The sequence below is a fragment of the Prinia subflava genome, chromosome 4 (genome assembly GCF_021018805.1).
Source record: "Prinia subflava isolate CZ2003 ecotype Zambia chromosome 4, Cam_Psub_1.2, whole genome shotgun sequence".
Classification (NCBI taxonomy): domain Eukaryota; kingdom Metazoa; phylum Chordata; class Aves; order Passeriformes; family Cisticolidae; genus Prinia; species Prinia subflava.
Genome location: NC_086250.1, coordinates 21,787,095 through 21,795,893, shown reverse-complemented (window position 1 = coordinate 21,795,893; position 8,799 = coordinate 21,787,095). Strand labels below are relative to the sequence as shown.

The window sequence follows — 8,799 nt, the reverse complement described above, 5'->3', positions numbered from 1 at the left end:
GAGCAGCGGGATCAGGAAAGAACTCTTTATTTCCCATAAATACAGCAGATTCTTCGCGCCGGGCGTCTCATTTTAAATGTCTGTTTTCTTTCATTTACAGAATTTTGCACTGAAAATATATACAAGTCTATTCAAGAACCAAACAAGATCTGCGAAGAAAAAACCCATACAAAACCCTGAAGAGATGGGAAAGGGAAGTAAGACACAGCTGAGTCCCAGCATAAAGACCTTGCTTCCCCCTCTCCTTTACTGCCTACTGTGTCCAGCTCTGAGACACATCACCTTCACTGCCCTGAGCCAGGAGTGCAAGGCACCCTGCTCATCTCCATATCACACATGCTTTCTTCTACCTCTGGCAAACCAATGCAGAGGCAAAAGCCTCTGCTTTTTATGATCAGGCCCTCTCCAAAGCGGCTTACAGATGGGAAGCAGCTCCCATGGTCCTAAGTCCCATGGGGTTGGGGATCGCTTGGGATGTGCTACCTTCAGTCTCCTCTGTGCCTACAGATCCCAGCTCTTGTGTCACAGTGATCAGGCAGCTGGGGCGAGCACCCTCCCCGCCACAGGGAGCCAGGCCTGCCCTCAACTGTAGCAAAGGTGCACAAGGCACAGCTGAACCCCCCCACCCCGTGCCTCAGTGCAGAGCTTTGTGGTGATGAGATGGGCTCTCATCTCCCCCCAGCTCCCAGCCCATCACTCACCCCTCTGAGAGAGGGCACTGAAGAGCTGAGAAATCCCCCGCCCCACCAGGATCTCCAGCCCAGCAGGGGAAAGGAACTGCTGCTTCCTCTCCCCATCTGGCAGGAGACTGCAGGGAGACTCAACCTCCACAGCATGCCCTTCTCTGGACACCGTTCCCAAAGCTTGCTGTGCTAGATAAAGCCTGTGGGAATGGTGTAGGCTTCCCTGCTGTAGGGGTTCAGAATGCCAGCTGAAGGTGTTGGGAAGGCACAAAGCAAGCCTTTCCCAGCTCCTGAGGCCCCACCCTAGGGCCCACCTCTCACCAACGCTCTGTAAGCAGCAAGGGCAGAGATATGTGATAATCACTCCCCCTGACACCCCCCCCACCAAAGCAAGGACAGCTGTCTGCTCACTGGTGCTGGAGAGAAACCTAGGCTCTGCCCAGCCTTGTTCCTCATCAGCTCCAGTGTGATCTCACCAGAGGGAATCACTGGGGCCCAGCTCCAAGGAGGGGGGCAAGGGGGACAAGAGAGAGCACCATAGAGCACAAAGTAGCTGAAGGGCTGAGAAGTGTGGAGAGGGCAGACAAGGAAAGGGATCTTCCTTTGCTAGCCTTGCTGTGGGCTGAGGTTGTTAAAACTCCCTGTCCTTGTTCCCCTATGCACCTAAAGCAGGAAAGCAGGGTTAGAAGAGAAGCTGGACAGACTGGGGAGGGAGTGTCATCTTCAGAAGAGCAGGGAAGGCAACTGTTCATATACATGAAGCTTTCCACTCCACTTCTACTCTTGTAAGATGAACATCTCCTGGCATCTCTGCTCTCCTCCTTGAGGCACGCTCCCTCTGGCCCTTGCCCGGCCATCTGGAGAAGAGAGCGTGAGCACCAGCCCCCACCCACCCTCTCATTTCTTCTGGCTGCTCCAGCCCCACAGGGTTGGCTTCCTAAGGAATCTGCAGTGTAGTGCCTCAAATATGTGGCTCTAGAGGTTTCCCCAGGATTCTGGTGGGGGAAACTGGTCCACATCCCCAATTTCATTGTAGGTTTGCTCTCCCATGGTGAAGGTCAGTTTGTACCGTAGCCTCACTTTCTCCTAGAGATGGGAGAAAAAGGATAAGCAGTCAGAAGGGGAAGAAAGGCATGAGGCACAAACCATTCACATCTTAGATGCTGCTGAGTAAAGGGAACAGGGATAGGGTAGTGGGGCTTTGCCTAAGCACCAGGACCAGCCTTTGTTCATGCCCCAGGGACAGTGCTGTTACCTTCTGTGGGTTAGCAAGCAGCAAGACTTGGGTGATGGCACTGGGGTGGATGATGGGATTAAATGCTGGCAGCTCCGTGCCTGAGGGAGGCTGTAGCTTCACCTTCATTATCTAGGGAGAGAGTGAGAGAAGAGAGTGACCACATTCCTGAGAGTGACTTGGCAGCCAGAAGCCCTGCTCCTGTACTTGGGAAGCTTCTGCCATCTAGTCAAAGAGAAAAAATACTGTACTAATCTGAAGGTAACAGAATTTGCTCCCATGCCCACAGAGGTCTCTCCATCCCCTCTGTTTTTCCTGCAGAAGTAGAATCATGCTTTGGCCCAGTCTGGGGATCTCAGCCCCAGCAGCGGTCTTACCTTGGGGACGGCAGACTGAAAGACAATATTGCGGATGGGCTGTGGGGCCGTGCTGAGCATAGAAATCACCACCACAAGCACATCAGGCCTCTCGGGCAGGGCATCCTTAGCAAAGTGGAAGAGGACACGGAAGCCATGCTGATCATACACTGTCACAGGGAGGATGCTGCCTGTGGGAAAGGCAGGGACAGGCAGCAGTCAGCCAGGAGGGAATTGGCCGGACAGCACCTTTCCCCATCACCCTAACTCCATACAAGTGACAGACACCATTCTTCTCCAGCCTCCATAAAATCCAACAGCCAAGAAGTTTCTTCACGTTTTTCCCTTCCATGTGTGCAGGGTTTAATCCCCCCATGCCTGCCCCCTCTTTTCCCCCAGCTCACTGGGTTTGATTGACTCCAGAGGCACAGTTATGTTGGCCAGTGAGATCTCCTGGGGCAGCGCAGCGGCAGGAGGCCGTGGTGGGATTGCAGTACTTCCTGCTGGTGTGGTGGCAGCTTTTATAAGTGTAGTAGGGGCAGGCAGCTCTGAGGTCAGAGGCAGCGTGGGGTTAGGGGAAATACTCTGGAGCACAGGCGGAGCACTGGGATTGTGGGCTGTGGTGCCAGAGCTGCTCCTGTTCTGCAGATCCCTCAGGGTGAGCCGAGGGGGTGGTTGCTGCTTCTCCCTGCAGAGGGGAGAGAGAGCAAGGAGTGAAACAGGGCACTGAAATGCTGTCCAGCATCCCAGAAATGGAAACAATGGTTAGAGATGTGAGACTGCACTACCAAGTGCTTACCATCGCACTTGTTGAGATTCTGGAGGCAAAGACTGCTGCAGCAGTGTCTTGCCCAGGAGGTCCAGGTCATTCAGGCCAATGCTGCTAGGAGATGGTTTGGGCGAGGATGCACCAGCATCTGCTTTGACTGGTGGTGTTGCCATCATAGGGGTGATACTGAGCTCATTGCTGTCTGATGACTGAAAAGAGCACACAAGGGAGCCCTAAAGCAGGGTTGCATATCAGCACCAACCATCAGATGTGGCATGTTTCCCTACCTACATTTGTTGCTTTTACCACCCTCCCCAACCTCTGCCCTAGCTCCCAGCACATTACCTGGAAGCTGTTCCAGCCACTGCTGTCACCAGCCTGGACAGGATGTGGTGCTGGGTCATTCAGGCCTGACAGGAGTAAAAGCAAACATGAAGCTTACCTACCAAATCAGTAAGGGCATGACATGTGGCCTGAGTAAGACACAGAAGCAGCAGGGCAGAACCGCCAATGTGGTCTCCATCTCTGACCCCCATCCTTGCATGGGGGAGAGCCAGGAGGGTGATAGTAGCTTTTTTCTGTCCAGACAGCTTCACCTATAGTTTAGTTCTCACTAGCAGAAAAGTGAGTACTACTGAGCTGAACAATCTGACTGACCATTTTGTCTACTTGATGCTGTTGTTCCCAAAAGCACTTGTCTTAAGAAACAGACACTTTGTTGGGCAAAGCAGGACTCTAGAGCCTTCTAGGACTGGCACCTCACATGGTTTCATGTGAACAGTTCTGGAAGTCCCATGCATCTGTTGTCAGCTCATGACTTCAGCAGCAAGCAGAAAATATGAGGAGCTGGGAGTGACCCAACCTTGTGATCCCATCTGGGGATGGCCATTGCAGCACTCTTGATTTACCTGCCAGGTCAGTTTACCCAGAGCAAATCAGTGGGCACATCCCTACAGGCTCTCTCTGACGATCCAGAAAAACACCACGGGACTGAAGTTCAGAATCACAGCAGGGTCTTTCCCTCCTCTCCCTCACACTTAATGAAGGACAACTCTTTGTTTTTCATTATTCACTTCTACCAGAGCTCTCTCATTCACATTCCTGCCAAAGGAGAACTATCCAGACTCAAAGAATAAAGAGCTTTTGCTCTGGATTTCTCACCTAAAGACATGAGTTCATCATCTAGCAAGGAGACAGAGCCAGTTTGGTCAGACACGGGGACTGCTGAGCCACCTGAAAGGTTGGGCAAGGCTGGGTAAGAAGGGCATGTTGCTGGAAGTTCCAGGCCAGACAGATCTAGAAGTGCTGAGTTGCTGCCTGCAAAAAGAAAAGAATCTGAAAATGTTATCCAGTCCTTATGCAGTGTGGTGAGGCTAGTTTCCACCCTTCCTCACACCCCCCTGCTCTCCCTTCCAGTTCCCTTTCTTCATGCATCAGTCACATCCACAAGCCCTTTTCTTATCTCACCAGCCCCACTCTAAGCTCCCGCAGGTTTCCCCTTTCCACTTCTCTCAGTCTTCTCTTAGTCTGCAGGAAACCAGCAACAGGGTCCCTCTGCTTGACCTTCCTGTCCCCATTCTTCAAGTCTCCTCACCTCGAAGGGGACTGGCCACCAGCTCCCCATTGATCTCTTCTCCCCGTACAAGCTGCTTGTAGAGATTGATCACCTGGGTCAGATTGTCATTGGCTTGCAGAATCTCCGCTGAAAATAAGTGTGAAAATATTGAAGAGAGTAACTTATACCCCAAGTCTGTCTGTTCACTCAAAGCAAGGCCCAAGTTGCTGCAAACAAAACCACTGCAGAGAGCATTTTCACCACTGTTGCTGCAAGCTGCACCAGGGTACATTGACACCCCAGGGCAGTCTCAGCAGGAATGAGAAAGGCCAGATATGTTTACCTAGAGCTTCATCATTGTCTTCTGTGTCACTAGCGAGCCGGAAAAGCATGGGCCTCATGCGCTCACAGCGCTGATACAGCTCCTGGGGCAGTGGAGAAACAGTGATGAGGTGAGCTGCTGCTCAAGATGCTCAGCTGGGTGTGCAAAATAGGCAGCAGGATGAGGGGATAAGGGTTGTCCATTTCTGCTAAGCCCAAGAAGGATTCTGGAATTGCCTTTCCTCACCTTCATTAGGTCTTCATTGCTTTCCGTTGTCTCCCCCTTGCTGTAGTTTGTCACCATCTCTGTCAGCAGCTTCACGTTGTTGTTCACCTCCTCAATGGCATTCACCCTCTTGGAGATCTTCTCCATGCGCTTTTGGTCCTGGAGGGGAAGCACGTGGGGAGGGATATCCTAACTTGTAGAGGGCCGTCCAACCACCCTGGACTAAAGCCCAGCAACATTGCCCTCAAAACAGCTCCCACTCAGTGGAAAACTCCAGGTCATCTCTGGGCAGGAACATGCCAGACAGGGATGGAATTCCTGTAGTGCTGCAGCAAGGCTTGGGCCAGGCCACAAAATGCACCCAGAACCACTCCTCCAAGTAGCCAGGGGAGAGCAGAACTCACACAAGGACTCTTTCACAGCTGCTACAGTCAAATTTTGGGCAGAAGCTCTGTATGTCTGCAGGAGGTCACAAAGGCAGTCCTCCTTTGGTGCCAACCACTGCCACCCAGCCCATAACCCCCCAGCTTCCTTCTTCCCCCATCACACCTCCTGAACCATCTCCTTGATGAGCTTGTTGGCAGCCCGGAGATCCTCAGGATGGGAACTTTTCAGGAGACGAGCCAGTGTCTGCAAAAGAGAAGGTACTTCTGAGCCCAAGCTGAGGGATGGCACCCAGTCACTCTTGCAACATTAGAGCCAATAGTTCCCCCCATCCCAAACCTGTACCTGGCAGAGGCAATGGACAATTCTAACTGTTTAGAAAGCCCAGCCACAGGAACTTGTTAGCTATCAAGAGACCAGGGAGAGAAGTATAATTGGCCTTTGTTTTCCTGTTGTAGTTCTGGTTATGCAAGCCATTTTCCACCATGGAAAGTCTGGAGTGCAGCAGCACTGAGACAGGAAGAAAGCCTGGCCTATGCAAGAATTGCTTTGGCATTGTAGTGGACTCCTACTCAGACATCTTCACACGCCTCTTTGCTGGTGAAGGGAGCTCTCATTTTCTCTCTCTCTCCACGGTCAGTGAACAGTCCCACTGCCCTCCTACAAATCCTCATTTGCAAGCTCTGACCCATGGAGGCAAACTATATCCCTCACAGCAGATCCCTATCCCTGCAGAACTAGACCCAGGGGAGCCCAATACTTGCTTAAATGTATCAGCACTGATAATGGAGAGGTTTGCCTGAGTGGTGACACAATTGTGACGGAAAGACAACACAGGATGGGGTCCAGGTGGTTTAAGTGGTTGGGCAATAGGCAGATTGCAGTGCTAGGGGTGGGGAAGAGATAACAGCAGCAGCATCTGGGGCTGGGATTTAAACCTCATGGCCAGACAACTCCAAAGTCTGGAGAGCTCACAGCAGCAAACCTCCCCGAACCTGTCTGGACCAATGTCAGTGCCTCACCCTTTGCACCATCCTGCAGCTAAGTGCTCCAAAGATCAAACAGACACACATGCCCCACTCCTCTGGATGTTTCCTTTGTCATGATTTTGGAACAGGCCCTCAGCATTCCTGTGATCCATTTTCTGAAGGACAGCATGTGGAGCAGGGGCCTTGACTTTTCCATGTCATGGGGACTTAATGTACTAGAGCAGGAAGATGATGCTTACTGTCCCTCTCCTTGCCTAGAGCCCTTACCTTGGATTTTTCTTCATCATCAAAGATGATGTTCTTGGGTCGAGGAGGAGGCAGTGGAAAAGGAGCATCATCGGGGAGTTTTGGGTCACACTTCACAATCCCTGCAATAGAAACCGAAGGAGAGATCAGGAGGACTCACCCACTCAGGGATGACACTGCCACCTGGGTCTTTTCTCCCTAATGGCCCACCAAATCCAACTGAGACGAAGAGTGTGTGGGTTATCCTGTTACCCAAGATCCTGGATTGTGTTTCCATTCCCCATAAATATAACCTCTTAGAAAATACTGCCAAAGCACTTGTAGCCCTTCAGCCCCAGACCTTTCCAGTGCCCCATCTCCCATGTGAGCAAGCAGATGTCCCCTCCAACTCAGCAACTCATCACCAGCAACTCCCTCTGCTCAGCCAGGACCTTCAAGGCATCTGCTCCTTCTCCTGACCCTGGTGCTGAGTCAGACTGATGGATGCCCTGGGTCTGGGCAGAGGGAAGGGAGAGCTTGTTTCAGATTTTGCCCAGACAAAATCTGGGAGGGCAAAACCACCTGTCCAACTGCCCCTTCCAGACCACCGCCTCTCACCTTGCTTCTTCAGCATCTGGTAGGCTTCTGAAATCTTCACCTCATGAGGCAGCCCTAATGTCCAGCTGTACATGAGCTCCAGGATCTTTGACTTCACTTTTTCTGATGTCCGGCTGCCAAGATACTAGAGGAAAAGAGGTGGCTTGAAGCTGATCTGGCCTGTTCCTCTCCTCGCCCTCCCCAGAGAAGTGACACCATTCCCAATGGCACAAGGAGGAAAGAGGAAGCAAGCAGGAAAGCTCATGAGGGCCTTGCAACACATCCTATGCTATGCTTGGTTTCCATCACAGGAAAAACAAGAGACATGCTGCAGCAGCAGCTCCTCAGCGACACACAGGGAGAGGTGGGAAGGCTCAGGCAGGTCTCCTGTCACCTTATAAAGGGAAGGGTCCTGCAAAAAGAAGCTGCTCAGCAAGGCAGCCCTTTAGGAATGAGGGGACAGCAGGGCTGGGAGAGGCAGGTGGGTAATAGTCTCTGAGGCAGGGCCCTGAGCAAGGTGAGCCCCAGATGACCAGCACCCAGCAGGTGCCATGCAATCATCTTTCAGCCTTCTCACATGGTCTGATGGGAGCACTGGTGGTAGAAACAGTGCATGTGTTAAGCCACCAGAAACAAGTGGCTTAAGGCAGAGGACATGCTCTACGGTGCCAAGCAAGAGGACTTTAGGATGTTGCTTTCTATGTCCGGGCTATACATCATCACAGACCACAAGCTGTGACTGACAGACAAAGGTTTTCCTTAGTCATATTTAGCCTGTGTTCCCTTAACCCTACACTTGCTGGTGTACACTGCCTTGACTGAATGGGGGAGCCCGCACAGCTTGTTCTGCTGCAGGAACAGCAGCATCAGCAGAGGAGCTGGTAATGACTTGGTCCTTCAGATGGACTCACCAGAACACGACTGACCAAGCCTGGGCTTGCCCTCCAAGAGTGTCTCAATCAGGTTGGGACACCCCAGAGAGACATGGTCCTGCCAAAGCTGGAGGAGGTTCCTGAGTACATGCAGCACAGACAGAGCCCAACAGGGATGCAAGGAAGGTGACTCCAGGCATGCACATGAGCTCAGTAGTCTCACAAGTGCTGGCTGCACTATGTCCAGCTGGCCTTCAGCTTCCTACAATGGGAATCAGCCTGAACAGAGGGGTGAAAACTCACTTCCCACAAGAAAACTCACTGGGAATCATGGACTAGATCTACTAACACTATCCTGCTTTGCCCACATTCCACTGGGTAAGCCTTCTGCTACCCTACTTCTAACCCTTCTGCTCAGCCACTGCTTTTTCCCAAAGCCCTTCTGCCACCAGTCCCTTCTAGTATGATGTCGTGAGACCCACCTTCGGGGACACCACCTTGATGAGCTCATTGAGGAAGCGGAACTTGCCCACTTCATCATGGAAGCGTTTGCCACAGCTCTTCATGCAGGACTCCAGCACCTGGGGA

At 52.1% G+C, this 8,799-nt stretch overlaps 1 protein-coding gene across 2 annotated transcripts in view; it reads right to left on the bottom strand.

The window, feature by feature from the left end:
* Positions 1 to 11: 11 nt before the first annotated feature.
* The window catches only part of GGA1 (golgi associated, gamma adaptin ear containing, ARF binding protein 1), a 10,402-nt gene continuing 1,614 nt past the window's right edge, over positions 12 to 8,799 (bottom strand). The window contains exons 4-17 of one of the 2 annotated variants that reach the window (XM_063395846.1): positions 8,694 to 8,792; positions 7,361 to 7,484; positions 6,785 to 6,885; positions 5,694 to 5,774; positions 5,166 to 5,303; positions 4,941 to 5,022; positions 4,637 to 4,744; positions 4,204 to 4,359; positions 3,388 to 3,452; positions 3,073 to 3,275; positions 2,678 to 2,961; positions 2,295 to 2,464; positions 1,939 to 2,049; positions 12 to 1,769 (exon numbers count right to left, since the gene is read on the bottom strand). In XM_063395846.1, coding sequence (XP_063251916.1) covers positions 1,659 to 1,769; positions 1,939 to 2,049; positions 2,295 to 2,464; positions 2,678 to 2,961; positions 3,073 to 3,275; positions 3,388 to 3,452; positions 4,204 to 4,359; positions 4,637 to 4,744; positions 4,941 to 5,022; positions 5,166 to 5,303; positions 5,694 to 5,774; positions 6,785 to 6,885; positions 7,361 to 7,484; positions 8,694 to 8,792 — 1,833 coding nt within the window. In that variant the 3' untranslated portion in view covers positions 12 to 1,658. The remainder of the gene's footprint in view (positions 1,770 to 1,938; positions 2,050 to 2,294; positions 2,465 to 2,677; positions 2,962 to 3,072; positions 3,276 to 3,387; positions 3,453 to 4,203; positions 4,360 to 4,636; positions 4,745 to 4,940; positions 5,023 to 5,165; positions 5,304 to 5,693; positions 5,775 to 6,784; positions 6,886 to 7,360; positions 7,485 to 8,693; positions 8,793 to 8,799) is intronic. The other variant, XM_063395847.1, reaches the window with a different exon arrangement.